Source organism: Carcharodon carcharias, chromosome 3 (genome assembly GCF_017639515.1).
Source record: "Carcharodon carcharias isolate sCarCar2 chromosome 3, sCarCar2.pri, whole genome shotgun sequence".
Lineage (NCBI taxonomy): Eukaryota > Metazoa > Chordata > Chondrichthyes > Lamniformes > Lamnidae > Carcharodon > Carcharodon carcharias.
The window spans coordinates 61,231,285-61,258,846 of NC_054469.1; the positions used below are offsets into that span (position 1 = coordinate 61,231,285).

Consider the following 27,562-nt stretch of genomic DNA (forward strand, 5'->3'; position numbering starts at 1 on the left):
AGGAACTCTGGTTCTAAGAGAAAACCGTGCACGGCTCTTAATTTAAAGTTGCAACTGAAATGATTTAATGGTATATATTCTAATACCGATGGCACAGTTTGTTGTGGTATTCACAGGATAATTCATTTTACTGCAAAAAACTTAATTATCAGCACTTTGGATTGCACTTTGATACACATCGCCATTCAACCATCTCTCTCCTCTCACTATTTATAAATTAATACTTGAACACTATTCTCATACCATCTTTAAATTAACTTCACACCAAACATGACAGTATGTTAAAAAAAAATCACGAAGTAGTACTCTCATTAAACTCCCTTGCTTAGCCAGCTAAGAACCCCCAGAAGATTATCAAACATGCCAAACTAACATGGGGCCAAGAAATATGCCTCCATTATGCCACTGGAGCCAGCATGATTGAAGTCAAAGGCTCACCATTTAGGGTGTGCAGCGCTTCCAGTGTGGTCCGTGCAAAACCCCACGCTAGGAACGGTGCATGCACAACCACGCGTCAGTGCGCTAGAAGCTTCCCAATTGACCAGACTGTGACATCAAACAACCATTCAGGCTGAATTGATGCATTACTTCCAAACTTGAATCGTGCTTTCTACTCAACGCTTTCACTTATCAGTCACCAGAGAACATGTGTTTAGCTGCAAGAGGGAACACTGACTAGCATTATTATGGAGTCATTTTGGCGCAGTAAGCAGCAGTTTGGCCTGTATCCCCCAGTCCTTGTAACATCAATTAATGGGATCTTTATCTACCTTATGTAAACCTGTCATAATCTTGTACACTCCAAAATCTCCCCTTTGCTCCAAAAGAAACAATTGCCGCTTCTCCAAGCTAACTTTACGCTAAAGTTCCTCATCTCTGGAATCATTCTAGTGAATCTCCACTGCACCCTCTTAGACATTCGCAGCCTTCCTAAAGTGTGATGGCCAGAACTAGATGCAATACTCTAGTTGTAGCCTAGGAAGATTTAGAAATGCTTTAGAAAAGTTCAGTAGAAGTTCCCTGCTTTGGTACTCAGTGGTCCTGGTACTGTATCTTGGGGAATACCACTGTCCACCAATCTCCAGTCTGAAAAACAACCATTTAACGCAGCTCAACATTTTCTATCCTTAAGCCATTTCTTTTTTTACAAGTTGCCATTGGCCCTCTTATTCCACGAGCCACAATTGTATTTGCCTTCTACGTTGTACTTAACCAAATACTTTTTTAAAATCCGCACAGCTAACATCCATTGCATTCCCTTTATCAACCTTTTCTATTAATTTATCAAAAAATTCCATTTGATTTGTCAAGCAAGTCGGCTTTACAAATCATGCTGGCTATCCTTAATTAAATCAAACCTCTCCAACTGACTTGAAGATTTTCCCCGATTATTGTTTCTAAGTTTTACCCACCACTGGATGTTAAACTCATCGATATAGCTACTAGGAATGTCCTTACACCCTTAAGTAAGTGTGTCATTTTTGCCATGCCAATCCTTTGGCATCTCCTCCATTTCTAGGGTAGACTGGACGATCATGGCTAGTCCTTCTGCTATCTCCAATCTCACTTCCTTGAGCAATCTGAAATGCAAGCCATCCAGACCAGGTGACTTAGAAACATAGAAAATAGGAGTAGTAGGTCATTCAGCCCTTCGAGCCTGCTCCGCCATTAAATACGATCATGGCTGATCCTCTATTCCAACATCATATACCTGCTCTCTCCCCATACCCCTTGATGCCTTTAGAGTCTAGAGATCTATTTCCTTTTTAAATATATACAGTAACTTGGCCTCCACAGCCCTCTGTGGTATAGAGTTCCACAGGTTCACCACCCTTTGAGTGAAAAAGTTTCTTCTCATCTCACTCCTAAATGGCCTACCCTGTATCATGAGATTGTGACCCCTTGTTCGAGAACCACACCCGTCCCCAGCCAGAGGAAACATCACCCCTGCATCCAGTCAATACAGCCCTGTCAGAATTTTATACATTTTAATGAGATCCTCTGTCATTCTTCTAAACTCCAGTGAATGCAGGCCTAGTCAGCCCAACCTCTCCTTTAATGGCAATCCTGCCATCCCAGGAATCAGTTGATGAACCTTCACTGCACTCCTCTATGGCAAGTATATCCTTTCTTAGGTAAGGCGAAAACTGCACACAATACTCCAGGTTTGGTCTCACCAAGGCCTTGTATAGCTGCAGTAAGACATCCTTGCTCTTATACTCAAGTAAGTCCTCTTGCAATGAATGCCAACATACCACTTACCTTCTTAATTGCTTGCTGCACCTGCATGCTTGCTTTCAGTGACTAGTGTACAAGTACACCAAGGTCCCTTTGTATATCAATATTTCCCAATCTATCACTATTTAATTAAACTCTGCCAATCTGTTTTTCCTACCAAAATGGATAACTTTACATTTATCCACATTATACCGCATCTGCCATGTATTTGCCCACTCACTCAACTTGTCTAAACCGCCTTGAAGCCTCTTTACTCAACACTCACATTCCTAGTTTTGTGTCATCAGCAAACTTGGAAATGTTACTTTTGGTTCCCTCATCCAAATCATTGATATATATTGTGAATAGCTGGGGCCCAAGCACTAATCCCTGTGGAACCCCACTAGTCACCCACCACCTGCCATTCTGAAAAAGACCCATTTATTCCTACTCTGTTTCCTGTCTGCTAACCAATTCTCAATCCATGCCTATATATTAATCTCAATCCCATTTGCTTTAATTTTGAACACTAGCCTCTTATGTAGGGCTTTATGAAAAGCTTTTTTGAAAATCCAAGCACACCACATCCACTGCTTCTTCATCTATATTGCTAGTTACATCCTCAAAGAACTCCAGCAGGTTTGTCAAACATGGTTTCCCTTTCATAAATCCATGTTAACTTTGTCTAATCCTGCTGATATTTCTAAGCGTCCTGTTATTACATTTTGTTCATAATTAACTAGCATCTTCCCTACCACTGATGTTAGGCTAACCAGTCTGTAATTCTGGTTTTTTTCCCTCCCTCTGTTTTTAAATAGTGGGGTTACATTTGCCACCCTCCAATATGCTGGGACTATTCCAGAATCTTCAGAATTTTGGAAGGTGACAACCAACACATCTGCTACTTTCATGGCCTCGTCCTTTAGTACCCTGGGATGTAGATGATCAGGCCCTGGGGATTTATCAGCTTTCATCCCATTCATTTCTCCAGCACTGTTTTTGTTAGCAATACTATTTTCCTTCAATTCCTCCTTCTCACTAGGCCCTCGATTCCCTAGTATTTCTAAGAAGTTATGTGTCTTTCCACATGAAGACAGAGCTAAAGTAGTTGTTTAATTGATCTGCCATTTCCTTGTTCTCCATTATAAATTCTCCCATTTTGGACTTTAAGGGATCTACACTCTTCTCCACCTTCACCAATCTTTTTCTTCTTACATACTTATAACAGAAGCTTTCACAGTCCTCTTTTATGTTCCTTACAAATTTACTCTCATACTGCATTTTCCCCTCTTAATCAATCTCTTGCTCCTCCTTTGCTGAATTCTAAACTGCTCCCAAACTTCAGGCTTGCTAACAACTTTTTCTGGCAACTTTATATGATTCATCTTTGGATCTAATACTATCCTTAAATTCTTTTGTTAGCCATGGTTGGGTCACTTTTCCTGTTGTGTTTTTGCACCAGAAAGGAATATATAACTTTTGCAATGCACACATTTGTTCCTTAAATATTAGCCATTGCCTATCCACCGTCATGCCTTTGAATGAAGTTCCTCAATCTATCTTAGCCAACTCACGCCTCATACCTTTGTTGTTTCCTTTGTTTAGACATGGGACCCTAGCGTGTCTAATGCGCATGCCTATCAACATTCTCTTGTATACTGCCCCAAAGTTCTAATCCGAGTCTCCTGTAACAGAACTCGTCTGCAACCTCACTTCTCCAATGACCTGACACACACACACTATCTTTTTCCATGGTTTGGCCTCAGCCCATTCGTATCTGATGAATGGGCAGGTTCAGGATCTACACCAACTTTTAAGGAACATGCAGCACCAATATCTGAGGTGGTGGCTACTAGCATCAGATCAAGCAACAGGGTATCTTCATCAGTGATGTAGTATTGTTCTCTCTTTCACCTGGAGATGGGCAGTTGGCAGTTTCAATAGCAGAAAATCAGCAGAAGGTTGGAATGAGGGATGGGGATGTTTTGGAAAGCAAGAGGTCCATAGTCACACCATCAGCAGTTTGCATATTATGCCATTTTTTTCTTTATTCTTTCATGGAATGTGGGCGTTGCCAGCATTTGTTGTCCATTCCTAATTGCCCTTGACAGCAGTCAAAAGTCAACCATCTAGGAGTTACATATAGGCCAGATCAGTTAAGGACAGCAGATTGCCTTCTTTAAAGGACATTAGTGAACCAGATAGGTTTTTGCAACCATGTTAGTGGCAATGGTCGCAGATTTATTAATTCAATTCAAATTCCATCAGCTGCCATGATGGGATTTGAACCCACGTCACCAGAACATTAGCCTCCTGTTACTGTCAAGGAACACGGAGGAGTCCAGCTCCAACGTGGCAGACGGTTTTGTGCAGAGCTTCGCCGTTCCACGGGTTCTACTGCATCTTCCTGTTGCATTGCAGACTTGGACAGATCAACTGCAGTACCACAAACTTATTCTAGATTGTGTGGACAGGTTGCCAAATTCTCTGGGGATCCCTCCCTGAGAGATTGCAGCTGTGCTCTCTGCCAAATCCAGCAACTTGCCATGAGGTCTTCAAAAACACTCCACAGTACTTAAACAAACTTTGAAATAGCAGAAGTTAGCCTAAACCACCTTGCCTACAAGTTGGATGACTGGATGCTTAATATTCAAGGATACAAAGTACTCAGAAAACATAGGGGGAAAAAAACGATGGAGGGTGGTGGGTGGAGTGACAGCACTGGACCTCTGGGTTACTCCTTCAGTGACATTACCATAACACCACTATCACCCCTCAAAGGCCATATGATGAATGTGAGGTGCAACTTGAAAAGGGGCACAGAACCAGGACGTATCTCAACATTTTAAGTGATGCCGGACTCTGTCACTGCCGGCACAAAACAGCATCGATGAACAGGCCCTGCCACTTGACCTGATGTTCACAGCCACGAGCTCAGACATTGGCACTGCCCATTTCTTAATGGCTTGTAGAGGGCTGGGATCTGCACATGGTAAGTCACCGAACGAGAGTCCTCCACAGAACTCAGGAGATGCAAATGCCCTTGTCCCCCACTGGTTCTGCATTCCTTCTGGCAATTATGGGTCACCCTGCTCTGCAAGAAAGGGAAGAGTGTCATTCATTGTGCTATACTATGTTTGGGTCTTGTGCCACAGCTGAATAGCTGGAGTTACATGGAAGCAGTGAGAGTTCGATGTGAATTTAGCATCAATGTGACGGTGAAATGAAGTGCCTGTATGTTAGGCTCGAGTTCTGTGCTAGGGACTGCTGATAGGTGAATAACGGGGATGTGGTGCTTTGAGCAGCGTGAGAGTTGGTGGTGCTGTGGATAGGAGATAACTTTTGAAGGTGGATTCGCTGATCATCATGTGATCAGTGACGTTAGGTCATTGAACTTCTGGTAGGATTTCTGCTAATTCCTCGGAGCCACAACTACAACATCGACAGGCCTGGCCACCTGCTCTCATTTCCTTCAGAGGGTGTTCCTTGAGGATCTCCTCTATCCTCCACTCCATCCCCTCCTGTCACTTCCACCACTAAAGCCTCCAGCGCTGTATTCGTTAATCTAGGTATCCTCCCTCTTCCCTGCTGCTCCATTTGTGCAGTGCCTACTTGCAGTCAGTGTCAGTACAAGCAGTCAGCAGTACCTCCCTTCAAATGAGTGAATCTTCCCTTTACGAGGCGCAGACTGCCTTGAAAAGGAGCAAGCTGGTTGCACCAAACGACTGCCTACCGGTTCCTTGGAGCAGTGCAGGCTCCGCTCAGGCCAATGCCAAAACAGTACAGATTCTAAAGCAACAGGCAGAATGAAAATTTTGGATTGAAACTTAATGGTTTAGAAGTTTACTGTTCTGTGAAAATTCAAGTACTCAAATGTCTATCCTTTCATTTTCAAGATATACTTTATGGTTCTAAAAAGTTTCATCATAAGTGTACAACTAGTACATTATATGCTGGTCAGAAATCTGTGAATTCTCAGCCCTTGCCTATGTAGTTTTTTCCGTCTCTTTATAACCGACTCTCCCCCTTCATCCCCTATCACCCCACCCTTCCACGCGTGCTATCCAAAACCAAACATAATTAGCTGCTGTAATTCCCAAGGTTGTTTGAAGTTCACTTGCTTGCTCCAATTTGCTTTACACAGACTCATGAAGCTGTTTTTGAATTTGCTTAATTGGCAGTCAGTTAAACAAACATCAAGTGATGGTTACAGCAGCTCCATATTTCAGGGCCTTGAAAAATTTGTTAAGAACACAATCAGTGTTGTCAATATTATTTACAAAAAAACTGCATCCAAACCATTATAACTCTAATGCTTTGACAACATGATTCTTGTGCGATTTTAACTGATCTCACATTGCTCCAAACAATCATCTGTGACATGCCTGTAACCAACCAGTATTTCAATTTTGTGTTCTATAACTCAATTTTCACAATAGGTGCATCCCAAGTTTAGAATCACGAAAACTATATTACAGCTGTAATACATTTTTCACAGATCATGGGGGCATATGAAATTAGTAGTTTACACTCATTATGGTTTTTTTAAACTCTAATGACAAGTGCAAAAATCATGTCCTTTTGTATTGTCAGACATTTACAGTTCAAGCTGTAAGGCCCTAATTATGATAATTCAAATTACTGGATAAACTTGAATTAAATAAAAAGCATAGCAAAATGCAAATATAATTCTAAATTTATTTTAAATTATTAGATAATTTGAATTTGCAATGAATTGAGAAAACTGTTTAGTCACGTAAGCTTTATGGTTAGTTTCAAATATTTGTACCAATTCACAATTATTTCACTCAAGATGTACAACATTGTTTCCAAACTGTTTCAAATGCATGGTGACCAATCCTAAATCAACAGTTTTCACTTTTTTCTAGCGAAATACAATTGCTCAGTGTGATCAGTTAGTCAATAGTCGAAAGCTCCCAAATTTTTATACACCTTCACTTTAGGCTTTCAAATATACATTAACTAACCAATGTGAACAAAAAAATTGCAAATTGCCTATTTGTTATAAAAAAGACAAGATCTCTGAGTTAATCTAAGCATACCTTGTGGAAAAGGACTCGGCGATGCTGTTGTAACAGATGGACAAGCTGAATTCTTCGCAGTGGCTGGTTTCCTTCCCCTCTGACTGGAGCCATGTCCTCCAGATTTCTTCCCTTTCGCCTCCAATCCTTTAATCTCAGCATTTTCATTCCCGCTTGAAGGGTGAGTAGATACCTCTTGGAAATTTGCATTTGTAAATCGAGCAGTGGTTTCTTCCAACCTCTTCAAGGAGCCTGATATAAATCCACTGCTAGTACTTGTATAAGTCTAAACAATTATAATTAGGAAAAGAAAGTACAGAGCTTAAAAATATGCCATTAACTAATAAGAAAGCTAGTGCTAAAAGAGAACCACCATCAATAGTTCAATACCCCATGATATTGCATGTAAAACAACCATGAAAACAATCAATACAATTATCTCAGATACAAGCAACTCATTTACACCAATTGTAGGAACTGTTAGCAGTTAGGATTTTAAAGCTACGGTATAAAATACCACTGATACTTGCTTACTATAGATCCAATACAAAATTTATATTTGAATATTCAAATCCTTCTAACTTATTTGTGTTGCACCTAATTAAATAAATGTTCCTAAAGATTTTAAAACTGCTTTTCTGTATTTACAAAATTTGTATGCTTACTTGTTATAATGATTGTCACTGCAATTGGAAATACATCCGAATTGTCCAGTTAGATTTTAAATTTGAAATCTGTTTTAGCACATATTTGTGGAGGATCTCTCAAATAATGATGGTGCATTTTAGTTTCTCATCCCTCATTGGTGCTTGAAATGGGTTTTGTTCTTTCAATTATACACTTAGTACCAGGTGAAGATTTCAATTCCAGAACTGAACTTTGATACCCTAGTTATTTGTGGGGTTGGCTTTTATGTGGGGCAAAATTCCAGCAGTGAAGGGAGGAGGCCCTTATGTGACCATTAATTGGCCACTTAATGGCCTCAATTGGCCCATGGGCAGCTGAACCTGATGACAACTCTCCGCCGCTGGTAAAATTGCAGCAGGGTTAGAACAGGTGGTTAGGCACTGGGAAAAGCAGCTATGGCATGGCGCCCAATTTTACAGTTCCACCTTACCCCCGGCCCACCTGCCACCACGGTTCATAAAATCCAGCCTGTGAAGTCTACTTAAAATCTAATGAAGTCACCTGAGCTAGCGCAAGGTACCTCTCTGTGCCCATGGAACTGAACCCTACCTTCAGAGAGGGGCAGACAAGAAAAAGTGTGCATGTCTACAAATTAGACCAAATGTCCACCTAGAGTTACTTTTATTCTTTGGTTTATAAAAGCAAGGAAGATAAAATATCTAACTTATTACTCTGGAACATTCAGAGGATCAAGTTCATGCCAAACAGCTCAATTTATTTGAAGGTTTAAAATTCTGATGACAAAATATTTTCAAATTTCATCAGAAAAAAGTGAGACACAGCAGCAATATCAGGTTTATATTTGGGATTTTATTTCAAAAACCCAATACACTCATTTACTTGCATTTTAAAATGAATTACCACTTACCTTTTCAGTTGTCACAGTGAGAGATGGAACTGTAGATGACAAATCCAAAGACTTTTTGATTTTTTGTTGCCTGTATTTGTCTCTGTCTTTCTGTTTCTGCAGGCAAGAATTTGTGGAAAAACTATGATCAATCTTGAAACATTCTATTGTGAAACACACTTTACTTTGGAAGTATGAAATCCAAAAATTAACAAAGTATCCTATCCCATATCAAATTGCATTGTTCAAGCCCTCATCCTTACTAAATTACTTTGGTTTCCTATCCCCCAACACCTCATTAGAATTCTTGTATTTCAACCTTCCCTTTGGCTCACCACTGGATGTCAATACTATCAGCCACCTAAAACCTGCTCTCAGGAATTTTCTTTTTAAAAGACTTTGCCCCTTTACCTTTTCTCATTTAAGACTCTCCGCAAAGCCCAACTGTTCACTTTTGGCTCAGGATTTATTATTTCTTTTGCTTTTGTGATGTGCTGGGGTATTTTCAGTGTTAAAGGCATAATATAAATGCAAGTTGTTGTTAAGCAAAATTAATGGCCTCTCATTCACTCCAGAACAAGATAAACCAAACTGCTAGCAATGTAAACAAAACATTAGTAAGTCAAAATATGTTGCCCTGTCACAAGACAGTGTGGCAGTAAATGAATCACCACCTTGGGCATTATGACTTTTAATGAAAATGTAATTCCAATATAAGGGTGTTTAAAAAGGCTACATGAAAGTAAACTAAAAACACAATGGCCCAGAACTTGAATGGAATGGCAACCACCATCAGATTGCCACTCCGCTCCTTTTACTTACACTGAAATGGAGCTGCACATTTCTCATCTGGACTTTCAACCTGGGCCTGGTGAGAAATGTGCAGCGAGGCAGCACTGGAGTCCTTTATGTGCAGGGAGCAGCATCAGGAAAGTGAAGCCATGCCCCCTTTTACAATGCTAGTTGCCATCGAGTGGGTGGGCTTAAAGGTGCCAGCCACTTTGACAGGAGAGAAGGTAACTGGATAGGATGGGTGGGATGAGGGCTTGGTGGGTGGGGGGTGGGGGGGGGGGGGGGGGGGGGGGGGGTGGGGGGGGGGGGTGGCTGTTCACGGAGTCAGTACCATAGTTATCCAGGAGTTCGAAGCAGTTTCAATCCTTCTAACTTTTCCTGGGCAACTCTTCTGCTAAGAGTCGGAATCACCTGAAGTCTCTGATTTAAAATCAGAGTTTCAGAGGGTTCCAGGTGCAGGGTAATTCCCCAACATAAGTTTAAATTTCTGAGCTATTCCTGTGCAGTACTTGCTTGGGGACTTCTCGGGGGGCAGGGGGTCCCCTAGTGCATCTTCTGGGGTGCCTCCGGGGTATGATCCCCAGGGAACGGAAGTTCTGGGCCATTAATAAGCAATAAACTTAAATTCCTGCACAATTACTTCCAACTCATGAAGCAGACTGAAGGGTGCAACAGATCCACATGCAAGTTTATTTCAAAATGCATTTTTGTCTACACTTAATATTTGCAGGTAAATAAGTAAAGCTAATATAAATTCAACGCAAATTGATAAAATTTGAAAATAATATTAAACTCACAACCTCAGGGAATCCATAAGTACTTTATAATCCAGGGATGGCCAAACTTTATGAACCTTACAGGCATATGTGATGATCTCCAGACTTTGATAGCCGCAAGACATGAATGATCTTTAGACACATTTTCATTACCACTGCACATAGTTCCCTCACTCCCCACTCACTCAGGAGCTCCCTCCCCATTTGGTGACCTCCTACTCCACCCTGCCTGCTACCTGGATTTCTCCATCTTGCCCAGATGTGGGAGAGTCGAAGTGGAAAGAAGCAGCTGTAAGGGCCTGATCTCCAGAACCCGATTCTCAGCCTACCCACCCAGACCCACTCTTGCCTGCCACCCCCACCCCCCCCCCCCCCCCCCCCACCCCGCTTTATCTGTAAAGCCACTTCTGTAAAAGAGCCACATGCAGTTTTGGCCACCCCTGCTGTAATCAATGAAGCATAGTTACTGCTCTAAGTAGGAAATGGGGCAGCCACTTTACACATAGCATGCTGCCACAAACAGCAATAATGGCCAAAATTTTTAGTGGTATTGGTTGAGTCGTAAATATTGTCCGGGGATAACTCTCCTCCTAAAACATAGCCACTGATGTAGGTAAGCCAGTGTATTGATGCCGGTCACCAGCCTGAATTAAAGGAGAGGGCTAGCAGCAAGAAGGGCATCTGGCTGCAAAATCCAAAATGATGCTCGATACGAAGGAATGATCAACCAGCATTGTAGCAACCCCTGTAACATGGGAAAAGCCAAACATGAAAGGACAGGGTAACTCCACTACTCATCCTTGAAATAGAGCCATAGGGTCTTTTACATCCATCCGAGAGGGCAGGCAGAGCCTAGGTTTGACATTGCATCCAAGGGAAGGTATTTCAACCATGCAATATTCCCTCAACCTAGAGTACAGCCTAGATTTTGTGCTGAAGTTTCTGGAATGGAACTTGAACCCACAAACTTTTGACTCAGAGACCAGGATACTAGCAACTAGGCCATAGCTGTCATCAGTGATAGCAAAAGCAGCCTAGAAAGCTAAACAATATGCGAGTGGGATGAACAATAATTGAAGAGATTTAATTCAGACAAAATGTCAAGTTCCAATACATTTAACTTTAAACATGTCCTATCAATGCTGAGCAGCAATTCCCGGAGCTAATTGAATCTTGTAGTCCAAAACAGGATTCTATACATAGCCAGAACAGCAGAGGTCATGGTTGAAGTAGAACTCAAGAACCAGTTCTGGCTACAAAGGAATAAAGATGCAATTCAAACATTGGACATAGTAGAGAAGAACCAAGAGGCCTAATCCTAATCGGTCTGATTCAAGACTGCAAAGACTTTATTTTACTCTACAAGATGAAAAACTAAACAGTGAGACAAGGGGACACAGATCAAAACTAAAAAAAAACTTTAAACCCAACGTAAGAAGCTTCTTTTTCAAAGAGAACGGTCAGCATTTTGCATCAACTTCTAGGCAGAATCGTGGAAATGAAAATCTGGGGATAATTTAACAGAAATCTTGTTATAATGTGGGCAATTATAGGGCTATCATTGGTATATCAATTAAATATGAATGGCCTTCCTCATCTGTAAGCATTCTAATTCTAAGAATCTTATGAAGTAAGCTGAATGGTAAAATAGTTAAGTTAAAACCGCAGTCTGGAAAGGTTCCTGCAGACTTGAAAGCAGCAAATGTAACCCCACTATTTAAGGACGAAAGGAGGAAGAAAACAGAATGACAGACCTTTTAGTTTGACGTCAGTAGTAGGTAAAATGTTAGAATCTTTTATATAGTATGTGATAACTGAACACTTAGAAAAAAATGATGTGATTGGGCAGCGCCAACGTGGATTTATGAAAGGGAAATCATGTTTGACAAACCTATTGGGAGTTTTTTCTGAGGATGTTACCTGTAGCATAGATAAAGGAGAACCAGTGGCTGTGGGGTATTTGGATTTTCAGAAGGCTTTTGGTAAGGTCCCACACAGGAGGTTAGTAAATAAAATTAGAGCATATGAGATAGGGAGTAATATACTGGGATAAAACAAAAAACTGCGGATGCTGGAAATCCAAAACAAAACAAAAACAAAACAAAAAACTAGTTCTGTTGAAGGGTCATGAGGACTCGAAACGTCAACTCTTTTCTTCTCCGTCAATGCTGCCAGACCCGCTGAGTTTTTCCAAGTAATATACTGGTCCGGATTGAGAATTGGTTAACAGAAAGTAGGAATAAACAGGTAATTTTCAGGATGGCAGTTACTAGTGGAGTACTGCAAGAATCAGTGCTGGGGCCACAACTGTTCACAACTTATATAAATGATTTGGATGTAAGGGCCAAACGTAATAGTTCCAAATTTGTTGATAACACAATACTAGATGGGAATCTAAATTGTGAGGAGGACGGAAGGAGGCTTCGAGGGGACTTCGGCATGCTAGATGAGTGGGCAAGATCATGGCAGATGCAATATCATAAGAAATAGTAGACCATTTGGTTCCTCAAGCCTGCCCCCCTATTCAATAAGATCATGGCTGATCTGCCCCAGGCCTCAATTCCTCTTTCATGCCAACTCCTCTAGTCCTCAACTCCCCGATATTTCAAAAATCTATCTACTTCCTCTTTAAACGCATTCAGTGATCTAACCTCCACAACTGTCTGGGGTAGAGAATTCCAGACATTCACTAACCTCAGAGAAGAAATGAAAGAAAAAGATAAGAAATCAAGCTGCTCCGTTGGTTGTCAAAGACCTTTAAACTCGGCTGGACTGTTAAACTCAACTGGCTTACGGCACCTAGTACCATAAAAAAAGGGGTTGTGCCTTACTTACCTGTGATTGAGCTGCCCTTGACTGTAGGCCTTGGGAGCACAATGCACTACATAGATTACTCCCGGCCTGAGTCGGAAGTCAAACAAGATAGGATTGCCCGGATGTCCAGTTAAGTGATTTTGAGCAGAGAGGCAATCTAACTCAATTGCCACTTCACCAGAAGTTACGGCCTATAGTATTCAGATGAAACTACCTTTCGGGAACACTCGACCTATATTACAATGTGAGCAAATGCAGGGCTATTCTGAAATGAAGAAACCTCTCATCCAGCACTAAATGGCCAAAGCCTTCCTCTGAGACTCTGGCCCCCTAGTTAAAGATTCCCCAGCAAGAGAGTTTTCCCCGAGATACACCTGACACAAACATATTTCAATTACTCAAAAAGAGAGACATGTTTATTTTTTCAACAATACTCAACTTCTGTACTACCAAACAAATATTTGTTAGATTAACTCTCATTCTTCTAAATTCTAGGGAATACAGGCCTAGTCTACTAAATCTCTCCTCATGGGGCAATTCCCTATGATTCCCGTGTTGTATTCTCACTAGGGCAAGCATATCCTTCCTTAGATAAGGAGACCAAAGCTCTACACAGTACTCCAGGTGCAGTCTTAATCAAGGCCATATATAATCATACCAAGACATCTTTACTTTTACATGCTAATCCCATTAATAAATATGAACATAAAAACAAAAAAACTGCGGATGCTGGAAATCCAAAACAAAAACAGAATTACCTGGAAAAACTCAGCAGGTCTGGCAGCATCGGCGGAGAAGAAAAGAGTTGACGTTTCGAGTCCTCATGACCCTTCGACAGAACTTGCGTTCGAGTCCAAGAAAGAGTTGAAATATAAGCTGGTTTAAGGTGTGTGTGTGGGGGGCGGAGAGATAGAGAGACAAAGAGGTGGAGGGGGGGTGGGGGTGTGTGGTTGTAGGGACAAACAAGCAGTGATAGAAGCAGATCATCAAAAGATGTCAACGACAATAGTACAATAGAACACATAGGTGTTAAAATTAAAGCTGGTGATATTATCTAAACGAATGTGCTAATTAAGAATGGATGGTAGGGCACTCAAGGTATAGCTCTAGTGGGTTTTTTTTATATATAATGGAAATAGGTGGGAAAAGGAAAATCTTTATAATTTATTGGAAAAAAAAAGGGAAGGGGGAAACAGAAAGGGGGTGGGGATGGGGGAGGGAGCTTACGACCTAAAATTGTTGAATTCAATATTCAGTCCGGAAGGCTGTAAAGTCCCTCGTCGGAAGATGAGGTGTTGTTCCTCCAGTTTGCGTTGGGCTTCACTGGAACAATGCAGCAAGCCAAGGACAGACATGTGGGCAAGAGAGCAGGGTGGAGTGTTGAAATGGCAAGCGACAGGGAGGTTTGGGTCATTCTTGCGGACAGACCGCAGGTGTTCTGCAAAGCGGTCGCCCAGTTTACGTTTGGTCTCTCCAATGTAGAGGAGACCACATTGGGAGCAACGGATGCAGTAGACTAAGTTGGGGGAAATGCAAGTGAAATGCTGCTTCACTTGAAAGGAGTGTTTGGGTCCTTGGACGGTGAGGAGAGAGGAAGTGAAGGGGCAGGTGTTGCATTTTTTGCGTGGGCATGGGGTGGTGCCATAGGAGGGGGTTGAGGAGTAGGGGGTGATGGAGGAGTGGACCAGGGTGTCCCGGAGGGAGCGATCCCTACGGAATGCCGATAAGGGGGGTGAAGGGAAGATGTGTTTGGTGGTGGCATCATGCTGGAGTTGGCGGAAATGGCGGAGGATGATCCTTTGAATGCGGAGGCTGGTGGGGTGATAAGTGAGGACAAGGGGGACCCTATCATGTTTCTGGGAGGGAGGAGAAGGCGTGAGGGCGGATGCGCGGGAGATGGGCCTGTATGAACAGACCATTTTCCTTCCGAATTGCCTGTCATACTGCATGTTAACTTTCTGTGATTGGTGAACGTGGACAAGGAAAACAGGAATTATACATGCTCCATGAATGAGGTTCATTGAGGAGTTGCACACCGCTGGAATTCTCCACCCCCAGAGCACCGTGGGTGCTAACTGTTGAGTATATTCAAGGCAGGGATTTTTGACAATTAATGGATTTGGGGATTTGCACTAAGGTGGAGTTGAGGTACATCAGCTGTGACCTTATTGAATGGTGGAACAGGCTCGAAAAGCTAAATGGTCTACGCTTTCTCCTGTTCATAGTTAGTTTAATAAATTCAGTCGAGGTGGTACACAATGCTTCAAAGCAAATAAGATATAGGGAAGCACTTTCTGTTTAAAGAACTTTTAATGCTAGAAAAATGTACTTGCTAGTTAACTCAACTTTCCCAGTCCTATTCTGAAGGCACTTGAGGCTACCTCCTCAAGTAGACGACTCAACTAATGTCAATTATAGAGTAGTTTCATCACAAATGGTGAAAGATGTGACTTCAGAGAAACCAGAATGCTATTTGAGAGCCAGATGAGCCTGGGAGCCACATTATACACTACAAAATTTGTTTTCCCGGGTTGCAGAATCACTTCCCAAGATTATGTGGCTCCTTAGCAAAGCAGCATTGTGTAAGTGGAGTCACCAGAGACCTAGCAGAGAGGGAAAACAACGAAGTGTTTCCAGGTTGATGTTAAAATTTAAAGTATTAAAATTTCTGAAGCATAATTCTCTTAGCAAAAGGAGCAATGCTTTGAAGAGAATTCATTCCTCTGCTAAATGTCTCAAGGACAGAACTGTTAAGAACTATTGTAGCAAAAAAGAACAGTCACAGTTGAAACAATAGTAAGAGTTCAGCACACTAATGTTTGCTTCAAATTTTAGTTGTTCCCTTCCATTTAAAGAAGATTCACAATACATTTCTTATTGCAATCTTGTCCTGATAATTTTATGATCTGTATTAAAAAATTTGAATTATCCAATAATTTAAATTAAACATAAGTAACACAGAAAAGTGGAAATTGCATGTTCAAAAAAAATCAAATTATGTGGCTTTGAATGAAAGCCAAACTCTAATTTTTAACCCATTATCCAAACTATAGTAAGTAACAAGGTCAAAGGATAGCAAGAGTTTACAAAATGCCAGCAAACACTTTGGCACTTGGCTTCATCTTGAGCTAAGAAATTATTGATGTGGTTAATAACCCTTGCCTGATACAAACTCCTACCATTTCTTATTGCCTAAATGATATTACATTAAAGAGTTATGACATTGCCAACTGCCCACTAAATACTAATTGTGAAAACCAACATCTCGTGCTCACAGCTCAGGCAATTAAGAAAACACAAGTACATGTTATGATTAAAAAGAGGCTTGTTTCCAATTAACCTTTTTGATTTATAATATATTATCTTTCAAGCATCTGGAAGCCATTTACGCTGCAGCAAAACTCTCCTCATATAGCATATACAAAGGCAGATTAATACCAAAGTACAACAAAATCTGATTTTAAAAATTAAATTTAATCCTAATGTTACTGAAGTTTCCTAACTTTTCCTGTTCAATCCACAATGTAAAAGATATATCAATCAAAACAAGGTATATGCTATAACAATGGCCATTGTATCACCTAGTCATACAACAGTACAGCACAGAAGGAGTCCGAGTCCAAGTCTGCACAAACTTTGAAAGTGCAGTTGAGTTCAACTAACCTATAATTGTTCCTCCAAGTTTTATCACGTTTCCTCCTAAGGCACTCCTGGCTCGTCTCCTATTGTCCACAAGCTTGAACTTAGTCAAATTTCTGCCTCTTGTATCCTCATTTCAAGATCTGTTTACTCATCGACCTACTTTGACCTACACTGGCTTAACACCCCAATCTTAGTATGCTCATCCATAGCCTTGCTCCTCTCTGATCCCTACATTCTCCTCCAGCCCCACAACCTTCAGAGATATCTGCGCTCTTCCAATTCTAGCCTATTGCACATCCTTGATTTTAGTCCCTCCACCATTGGTGGCCATGCCTTCAGCTGCAGAGGCTAGAAGATCTGGAATTATATCCCTAAACCCCTCTAATCTCCTTCCTCTAAGATGCTCCATAAAATGTATCTCTTTGACCAAATTTTGGTTATCTGCCCAAGTATCTCCTTACATCTCCTTAAATTTTGTTTGATAACGCTCCTCTGAATTGTCTTAGATGTTTGTTACATGAAAGGCACTATATAAGTACAAGTTGCTGTATCTACCACCTGTCAGGTAATGCATTCCAAATCCCAACCTCTCACTGTAATGTAAGTTTTTTTTCTCAAGTCACCTTTGGTTCTTTATTAATAACCTTAAATCTGTGGCCTCTCTTTATCAAACATTTAACTATTGGAAACAGTTTCTCTTTTATTTACTCCATCCAAAAGGTCCATAAAATCTCCTCTCAGACTCCCAAACTTCTCCAGTCTATCCATAAATAACTCCTTATCCCTGGAACTATTCTAGTAAATCTCCTCCCTCTCCAAACTTTTCACTCTCCTCCGAAAATGCAGTGCCAAATTGAATTTAACACTCCAGCTAATGGTTTATTTAGGTTTAGCATGGTGAAATCCCTCCAATCAGGTTGCCAGCCCAGCCACAGTACTGAAACAGCCCTTGTTAAAGTCAAGAACAATGTTCTTTGTAACTGACCATGATAAACTACCCCCTTCACAACCTGTCCACAGCTTTCAACACAGTTAACCACACCATTTGCCTACGACAGGCCCCCTCTGTCATCCAGCTGGGTGGAACCACCATAGTCAGAAATCGCCTGCAATGGCTTCACTTTCAACTCTCACTCTGTTACCTCTGGAATTTCCCCAATGATCTCTCATTGGCTCCCTTCTATTTGGCATTTACAGGACATCCCTTGGTTGTATCTTCAAAAGAAAACATCAGGTTCCACATGTATGACAACATTCAACTCTATCTCATCACCACCTCCTAGGACCTCTCATATATTTTTGATTTGTCACATTGCTTGTCCACTATTGGATGAGCAGAAATTTCTTCCAACTAAATATTGGGAAGAGTCCAGTCGTTGTTTTGGTCCCCACCACAAGCTCTCTCCTTGTCTATCCTTGGAAATTGCTGTAACCTAAATAAAAGCTTTTACAACCTGCGTTGTTTGACCCCAATTGAGTTTCCAACGATATTTCTGCACCAAGAATGCCTGATTCCACCTCAATAACATCGCTCGACTACAACCCAGCTTCAGCTCATCTGCTGCTGATACACCTTCACTCATGCCTTTGTTGCATCTAGACTTAAGTATTCCAATCCTCTCATCTGCCACGAAACATAAACTTGTGTTCATCCAAAATTCTGCTGACCCATCTATTTTTACTCCAAATCTCAGGAACAGATCATACTTATGCTTCACTGCTTCCCCTTCAAACAGTACATCAATTTTAATCCTCATCCTTTTTTTCAGTTCTCTCCATGGTCTGACTGTCCCCATCTGTATAGCCTCCTTCAGCAACAAGTGCCTTTGAGACTTCTACACTCCTCCAATTCTGGCCTCCTGTGCATCCCTGATTTTGACCTCTCCACCATTGGTGACCATGCTTGCAGCTATCTTTGCCCTAAGTTGTGGAAATCTTGCCTAAATCTTTCTGCCTCTCCACTTTTAAGGTGCTGCTAAAAACCTACGCTTTTGATCGTCTTTCCTTATTTCTTCTTCTACTGCTCCGTATCAAAAAAACTGTCATAGAGACATAGACATAGAGGTCTACTGCACAGAAAAAGGCCCTTCGGCGCATCGGGTCTACGCCGGTCAAACAAGTACTTAACTATTCTAATCCCATTTTCCAGCACTAGGCCCATAGCCATGTCTTTACTGATGAACTCTTAAGAGCCTCCGGACATTTTACTACCTTAAATGCCCTATATAAAAGAAAATTATTGTTATAGCATAACTTCTTTACTTTTGTATACTGTATTTCTGTTCTTATATGTTTCATTAATTGCTTTGTTAACCTGCCCTGCTACCTTCAAAGAATTGTGCACAAATATCCACAGATATCTCTGCTCTTGCACTCTATTTAAATTGTTCCATTTAGCAGGTATTGTCTCTCCTCATTGTTCCTACTAAAACATCACCTCACATTTTTCTGTGTTGAATTTCATCTGCCACATGTCCGCCCATTCCACCAGCTCATGTCCTCATGAAGTATATTACTAGCTTCCTCAGTGTTGACTACGCTTCCAAATTTCATGAGATATGTAAATTTCAGAACCGTGCCCTAACATATAATGTATATCAAAACATTAATGTTTATCAAAACAACAATCATCCTTATACTAAGCTTTAGGGAAGACCACTCCCTCCAATCTGAAACCCGGCCATTCACCACAACCCTCTGTTTTCTATCCATTCACCAATTTTGTAAACCATGTTATCCTTTTATGTCATAGGCTTCAATTTTGCTAGTAAGTCTAATAAATGTGGTACTTGATAAAATGCTTTTTGGAAGTCCATATACACAACATGAACTGGACTGACCCCATACTCCCACTCTGTTACTTCGTTCAAAAACTCAATCGTTAGAAAACAGTTTGCCATTCACAAATCTATGCTGGCTCTTCTTTATTAGCCCACATTTGTCAAAGTGGCTGTTAATTTTCTCCAGGATCATTGTTTCATATTATTTCTTAAGCGATATCAACATCCATTGGGAAAGAAGTGGCTTTACTATCGTTCAAAAAAGCAAGCTGCGCAAGTAATGAATACTCACTAATTCATGGATACACAGAGAAATCTGTATCTCAAATACCTTCTTTTCTATTTTGGTCTAACTAACTTCATGATATTTTTCAGAACAAAACTTCTTGCTTACAAAACATGCACTTCACAATACTTCCTCCACAGATGTTTCACATTTAGTCAATCTAATCAAGTAAAAAAAAGACTTGCATTTACAAAGTGCCTTTCACAGCCTCAGGACATTCCAAAATGCTTTATAGCCAATGATCTGCGTTTGAAGTGTAGCCACTGTTGTATTATAGGAAATGGGGCAGCCAATTTGCACAAAAGCTCCCACAAACAGAAATGTGATAATGATCAGATCATTTGTGCTTTTTTAAAGTGACTTTGACTAGGGCATAAACATTTAGATAAACACTGACACCTGGGATAACTCTACTGTTCTTCTTCAATCCTGTGCAATGGAATGTTTTACATCCACCTGAAAGAGCAGACTCAGTTCAATGTCTCAACCAAAAGACAATACGGTCCAGCACTCCCTTAGTATTAAACTAAAGTGTAGCCTAGATTTTGGGCTCAAGCCTCTGGATCTGGCCTGCTACCAGCCATGGATGACACTATAGTAGAATATCACTTGTGGCAGAATATTTAGAAAATAAGTGATATGGGTGCCTTTTTGGTGCAAACAGCTATCTGGCAATTTATAAATATTTCCTTTACTTTCTACCAATTCAGAGTTAAAACATTCTTACTATATTATTACTAGTGGCATGTTCAAGGCCAAAATGGTATTACAAAGAAAAAATAAACAATTTAGAATGAAATTGTCTTTCAGGTCTTTACTTTCAATTATAACAGTATATTACATAATTAGAATTTTTTAATATTCTTTCATATAAACAGATTTTTTTTTCCATTAGTTGTCAAACTTTTTTACTTTAGTGCCATCAACAAATTTCAATATTGTGCTTCCTATGTCATATCCAAACCATCTGCATATATCAAAAACAAAAGTGTACTAAGTGCCAACAACTGGAAAAAGCTACTTTCAACGATGCTCCAATTTAAGCAACACTCATTTACCCTTAATGTTAGTGCCCATCAACCACTTGATTTCCACACTGCAACACTTCTCTTCTACCATATTGTGTAATGTTTCTTAAATTCCTTTCCAGGTATCTTACAAAACAGTCTGAAATTCCATTCACAGAGCAACTACAATATTCCCTTTATGTATCCAGTCAGTCACTTCTTCAAAAAAGACTCCAATCTGTCAAACATGACAGGCTGTCATCAATAAGCTCGTGCATTTCTACATGTTCAAAACGTTATCCTAAATTATGGATTTTAAGAGTTCTCCCACAACTGACTTTATAATAATTAGCCTACAGCAGTGTTATTCAATATATCAGTCAATAGGCCATTTTGGAATCCAAATGAAGCCAAGTGCCCTAATGATTATTAGTAAATAAAATAATGGATACTAGGCACTATCCATTGGCCCATAATCTCATTTGACTGGTGTATCCATATGTACATTAACCTTTCAGTGCATTTGTTGGTAAAATGAAAAGATGAAAAGTGTGCAAATGTTCTTTTGATTATTGTGAGCAATTAAATTCATTGGTGATTGAATAATGGTAGCTGTTTATTGAGTAAAGATATACATCTAAAGTACATGCATCTGTATCATCTATAATGCAAGGTCTTTCAACTAGAATTAGTGGATGTGGCTAACAGTGTACTCCAAACCACAGCTTGGGCGAGTCAGCAATTTCTAAGGACATGGTATCTGAGAGATGAGCAAAATATCATTGTGCACCTTCACCCACAACTGTGCATGCACACCCGATATTGGAAAATGTAGGTGCAGACATTGCAGCCAGCTGTTCTCTATCATCCTATTGCTTCCACAGGGGAGTTGGGGAGACACGACGAGGGTGTGTGGGGTGGCCAGAGGGCGACCGCGGCCAAGGGGGCCGGGGGGAAAGAGAGATGAGCGTAGGCCATATTTGGGGGTATCCGGATGATATAATTATTTTCATAAAACAATTGGAATATATTGTAGAGTAATAGTGGGGGGCAGGGTGTGCGTGCGTGCACATGTGACTTAATTTAAGTAGGTAAACATGGAGGGAGTTTTAGAATGTAAGGTATAAAGAGAACATTTGCAGTTTTAAATAAACCAAACTAGCTTGAATTCGAAAGAGGGGGGTGAAATATTTCACCCAGCCAGGAGAAGGTAAATATTTATTTTTCCCAAAGGTTATTGGTAAAATTGGTGCTAGGATAGACTTTTTTTTATTGTAAGAGAGGTAAAGTCCAAAGACATAGTGGAACAAGGGGAATTTGCATTCAAAGGGGAAAATATAAAGGAGAGAAGGCTGTGTAAGGGCAGGCATTCTAAGATTTAACAAGTGTGAAAAACCTCCAGCATCTAAGCCTCAAGCTGCTGTCTACAAGGAATCCAAGCTGAGGAAACTCACTTTGAATTTGACTGTCCAGGGCATGTGCCTTGCCTGGGTCCGTTTCAATCTGTGTGTTTTACTGTTGCCTTAATGAAAGTGTAACTGGGGATTAGATTAACTGGGGGATTTAGAAATTATCATAGTAATTTGTACATTTATATATGTACGTCAATCATTTCTTCTATTAATAAAGATTTCATTTAGTTTTGTGAGAAACCTATAAGACTTGGTGGTCTTATTACTATCAAATTCAAAGTCTGCATCTCGAAATACACACATATTGAAAATAGCTGTGGCAGCTGCTTCAAGTTTCCCTCTGGGATTTGAGCAGCTCAGCATTTACTATCAGCTGTGCCATAGCAAAGTTGGGGGCTCTTTGTGAGATATATTTGACATCCCTTGATTGGTTTGGAGTTGGTAAGTCTTGAGGTTACCAGTACAAGAAACACTTTGAATTCAGGAGTTGGTGTGAGGTTTTTTCCTTAAGTGGTGAGGCTGCAATATGGCTTTGGCAGTTACTAAAACTCATCTGGGAGTTGAAGTTACAACGTCGGATGGTTTACAAAAGGTAACTTAAGTTAATGGAATTGGTGGAAAAGTTACAACTGGGAATACCTGCAGGGGGTAAGGAAAGCAGAGATAATTGAAGGTATAGCACTGCATTTAAAGTTGGAAGTGATACTTGACACTAGTGAGTCACAGCTGGAGGTAGCGAGACTTCGGTTAGAAATGAAGAAACTTGAATTTGAACAAGTGATAGAAATTTAAAAACTTGAGTTAGGGACAGCAGAAAAAGAAAGGACTGAGAAAGAAAAATAAAAGGAAAGAGAAGGGGCATTTCAAAGGGAGCAACCAGAAAGGCAGGAGGAAGAAAGGAAGCTGGAACTGGAATTCCAAGCAAGAGAGAAGGATAAAGAAAGAGAGGCAAGGGAAAGAGAGAAGGAACGAAACAGGGGATACCAGCTTAAAAAGCTTGAAGTTAAAAAAAGAGATCTCAGATTCTGAGGAAAGCTCTGATGATGAAAAGACCTTCAACCCAAAACCCACTGGGGTGGGGGGGATGTTTAAATTTGTACAAGCTCTTCCAAAGTTTGAGGAAAGAGATGTTGAAGCATTGTTTATTTTATTTGAAAAGATGGTTAAACAGGTGAAATGGCCACAGGAAACTGGACATTGCTGTTATATTGCAGGTTGGTGGATAGAGCACATAAGGTTTATGCTTCGCTGTCAGAAGAAATGTCAGTGAACTATGATTTGGTTAAAAAAAAAAAGGCTATTTTGAGTGCATGTGAGTTGGTTTCAGAGACATACAGGCAGAAATTTAAGAATATGAGAAAACAGCCTGGGCATATCTATACTGCGTTTGAAAGAGTAAAAACAAAGTAATTATGACCGATAGATACAGGCATTAAAGATAGTGATGACATATGCAGCTCTTGGAGAAGTAGTTCTTTTGGAAGAACTTAAAAGATTCAATTCCTTCGGCAGTGAGAACTCATATGGAGGAACAGAAGGTTCAAATGGTGAGACAAGCAGCAGAGGCAGCTGATGATTGAGAGTTAGTTCACAGAGCTAAACCTTCTTCTCATCACCCCTTTAAATCAGAAAAAATAGAAAGTGGGAAGGTGAAAGGAAGGTGGGTTGTCAGGGGAAAGGACGAGTAGCTGAAAATTTGCAGGAAGGGTTTTTTCTCAGAATAAAAAGAAAGGTGCTGAGGGTGAAACTCAAAGATTTTGGTGTTTTTTCCCTTGTAATAAAGTTGGACACACAAAGTCAGTCTGTTGGAAATTACAGGGAAAATGTGTTGGAATTCTAGGGGTACAGAAAAGCTCTAGAAAAGTACTGCGGGTTCTGAGGTTTGGGCACAGGAAAAATCAATGGTTTGTATACAGATAAAACAGAAATAATCAGTGATAGGTATACAAATGGGAATGTGTACACACCAAGAGAATTCTGAGGAGCAGGTTGCAGAAATGTTTAAAGGTTTTCTTTATGAAGGGCAAGTCTTTCAACGTGTAAAGGGTGGAGTATGTAAAGATGTTAAAATTTTAAGAGACACAAGGGCTAGTCAATCCTTAATATTGTGGAATAGTGACATTTGTAGTTCAGAGGGTATATTGCAGGAATAGGGTTGAAGTGGGGGTTCATGGAGATGTTAAACCGATTCCATTGTGGAAGGTAAATTTAAAGACTACGTGGAAAGCAGGTGAGGTGATTGTTGAAGTAGTGGAAAAATTATATATTGCAGGGGTTCAATATATTTTGGGTAAGGATATAGCTGGGTCACAAATGTGGGTGATGCTTATGGTAATTGAGCAGCCTGTAGAAGTGTTTTCAACAAAAGTGTTGCAGAGAGAGCATCCTGGATTGTTTCCAGATTGAGAGATAAAAAGATCACAGCCTCGTAGGTTGAAACAAGAAGAACAGGAAGTTCAAAGGCAGAGAGAGGTGTGGAAGCCCAATTAACTGGCACTGTGTTTGATAAGACTGCTTAGGAAGAAAGACAGGAAGACAATGCAGCTGAGGTGTTTCATTCAAGACATTTAATGGAATTACATAAAAAGGATTCACAAATAAGAGTTATATCAGACAGCTTACTCAGAGAGGCAAAATGTATTCCAGAATGTTATTAATGAGAAAATGGAGCCTTATCATGCTTCCGCAAATGAAAGCTAGAGGGAGGTGCATTTTATTCAAATACCATTTGGATACAGAAATGAGATTCTGAGGATAACTCATGAAATTCCAATGGGGGACATTTAGGAATTAGAAAGACACAGGTGAAAATTAAAAAGCATTTTTTTCGGCCTGGATTGCATAGGGATGTAGTCAAATCTGTAGAACATGAGACACATCAAGTGATAGAGAAACCACAAGCCCCGATTAAGCCGACACCTTTAATTCCAATTCCAGCATTTGAAGAACTTTTTACTAGGGTCACGATTGATTGTGTCGAACCCTTCCCTGAGACTAAAAGTGGGAATCAGTACTTACTGACAATAATGGATAGTCTGCCAGGTTTCCTGAAGCAATACCTTTGAGAAATAGTACAACAAAGAAAATTGTGGAAGAATTAACTAAATTTTTTACAAGATATGGTTTACCTAAAGAAATGCTATCAGATCAGGGTTCAAATTTCATGTTACAGCTGTTTCAGGAAGTTATGAACAGTTTGGGAATAAAACAATTGAAGTCAACAGCATACCATCCTGAGTCACAAGGGTCTTCATAAAGATGGCAACAAACTTTAAAAACTATGATGAGGGCGTATAGATAAGATTATCCACAGGATTGGGGTGGGGGAATTCCATTTTTGTTATTTGCTATTAGAGATGCTCCTAATGGATCAACTGGTTTTAATCCTTTTGAATTAGTTTATGGTCATGAGGTAAAGGGGCCACTGAAATTTATTCATGAGAAATTCAGAAACTACTCTCCTGGATTATGTATCAAATATCAGAGAAAGATTGGGCAGAGCATGTGAGTTGGTTAGGGAAACTTTGTAAGATATCACAGCAAGTGATAGAAGTGAAGGCAGACAAGAAAGCTACAGCTCAGTTTTGTTGCTGGGGAGAAAGTACTAACTGTTACCGGTACTGGGTGACACGTTAAAGTAATGTTTTTAATAAATACTCCAGAAAGAAGCAGAGGGTGTGACATGTAAATATGTGTAAAAAGTACTTTGACAGGGAGGATGAACAAAAAGAGGTATTGGTGGTGGTAGATAATGAGAAAGTAGAAATGCAGGATTCTGAAATTGATTTTCCTCTAATCAAATTGGACAATGAGGGGTTGCTTGAAAATATAAATGTAATATTGAGTTACCTTCCAAACAAGTGTCAAAGTGATTTGGGGAAGCTATTGCGGTCACAAAAATCTATTTGTGGAAATATGCAGAGAAGGATAAACTTCATCTTCAGTAAGGCAATGTCCTTATAGATTAAATCTGGCAAAGTTATCACAAATACAGAAAGAAATCGAATTCATGCTTCAAAATTATATCATTGAGTCTAGCTGCAGCAACTGGAGTTCGCATATTGTGCTGGTACCGAAACCGGATGGAATACCAAGACTGTGCAGACTATCAAAAGGTAAATGTAGTGACAAAAGCGGATTCATTTCCTATACCATGGTTGGAAGATTGTATTGAGAAAGTGGGACAATCAAAATTTATCACAAAAATGACTCGCTAAGAGGATATTGGCAAGTACCATTATTGGAACGAGTAAAGAAAATGTCAGCTTTTGTGACACCAAATGGACTATATCAGTTTAACATTATGCCGTGTGGCATGACAAAATGCACCTGCAACATTTCAAAAACTGATAAACAAAGTAACTGCAGGTCTGGGCAATTGTGCTGTGTATATTGACGACTTGAAGGTTTTTAGTCAGACATGGGAGGAGCACTTACAACATCTGGAAGAATTATTTACTTGATTACAAGAAGCTAATTTGGTGATGCACTTGGCTAAAAGTGAATTTGTAAAAGCTCAAGTTAGGTATCTAGGCCATACCATTGGACATGGTAAGGTGGCGCCAAGAGATGTGAAAGTCAAGACTACCATGGATTTCCCAGTGCCTACAACAAATGGGAAATTTTGAGATTTCTGGGCATGAATGGATTTTGTCGGAAATTTGTACCAAATTTTAACAGTGGTAGCTCCATTGACTGAATTATTAAAAAACAAGAAGTTTCAACACACACAGGAGCGTCAGAAGGTATTTCACAGTTTGAAAACTGTATTAACTACGATACCAGTTTTGGCAGTACCCAATTACACCAAACAAATTAAGTTGGCTGTTGACACAAGCGACATAGGCATTGGGGTCATATTGTTACAAGATGACGACACTGGAATTGAAAAACCGATAGGGTTTTTTTCACGGAAGTTGAATGTACAACAGAGAAGATATTCAACAATCGAAAAGGAGACTTAGGGTTTGGTATGAGCGTAGCAGCATTTTGAGATTTATGTTGGAAACAATTCGTCAGAAATAATCGTTTATACAGGCCACAATTCTTTAAAGTTTCTAGACAAATTTCAAGACAGAAGTGCAAGGCTATTAATCTAACACAGCTGATGGTAGAGGCTGAGTTATGCAAATCCCAGAGGGAAACCTGAAACAACTGTCATAATCGAATTTTGCGATTTGTATGTTTTGAGATGCAGCCTTTGAATTCAGTAGTAATAAGTCTCAAGAAGTTTTTTTATATAAAACTAAATTAAACATTT

At 40.1% G+C, this 27,562-nt stretch overlaps 1 protein-coding gene across 11 annotated transcripts in view; it reads right to left on the reverse strand.

Moving 5' to 3' along the window:
* The window catches only part of mllt10 (MLLT10 histone lysine methyltransferase DOT1L cofactor), a 319,789-nt gene that overhangs the window by 158,598 nt on the left and 133,629 nt on the right, over positions 1-27,562 (reverse strand). For all 11 annotated transcript variants that reach the window (XM_041185205.1, XM_041185195.1, XM_041185194.1 and 8 more), the window contains 2 exons: positions 8,815-8,910; positions 7,281-7,545 (listed from right to left, as the gene is read on the reverse strand). In XM_041185205.1, coding sequence (XP_041041139.1) covers positions 7,281-7,545; positions 8,815-8,910 — 361 coding nt within the window. The remainder of the gene's footprint in view (positions 1-7,280; positions 7,546-8,814; positions 8,911-27,562) is intronic.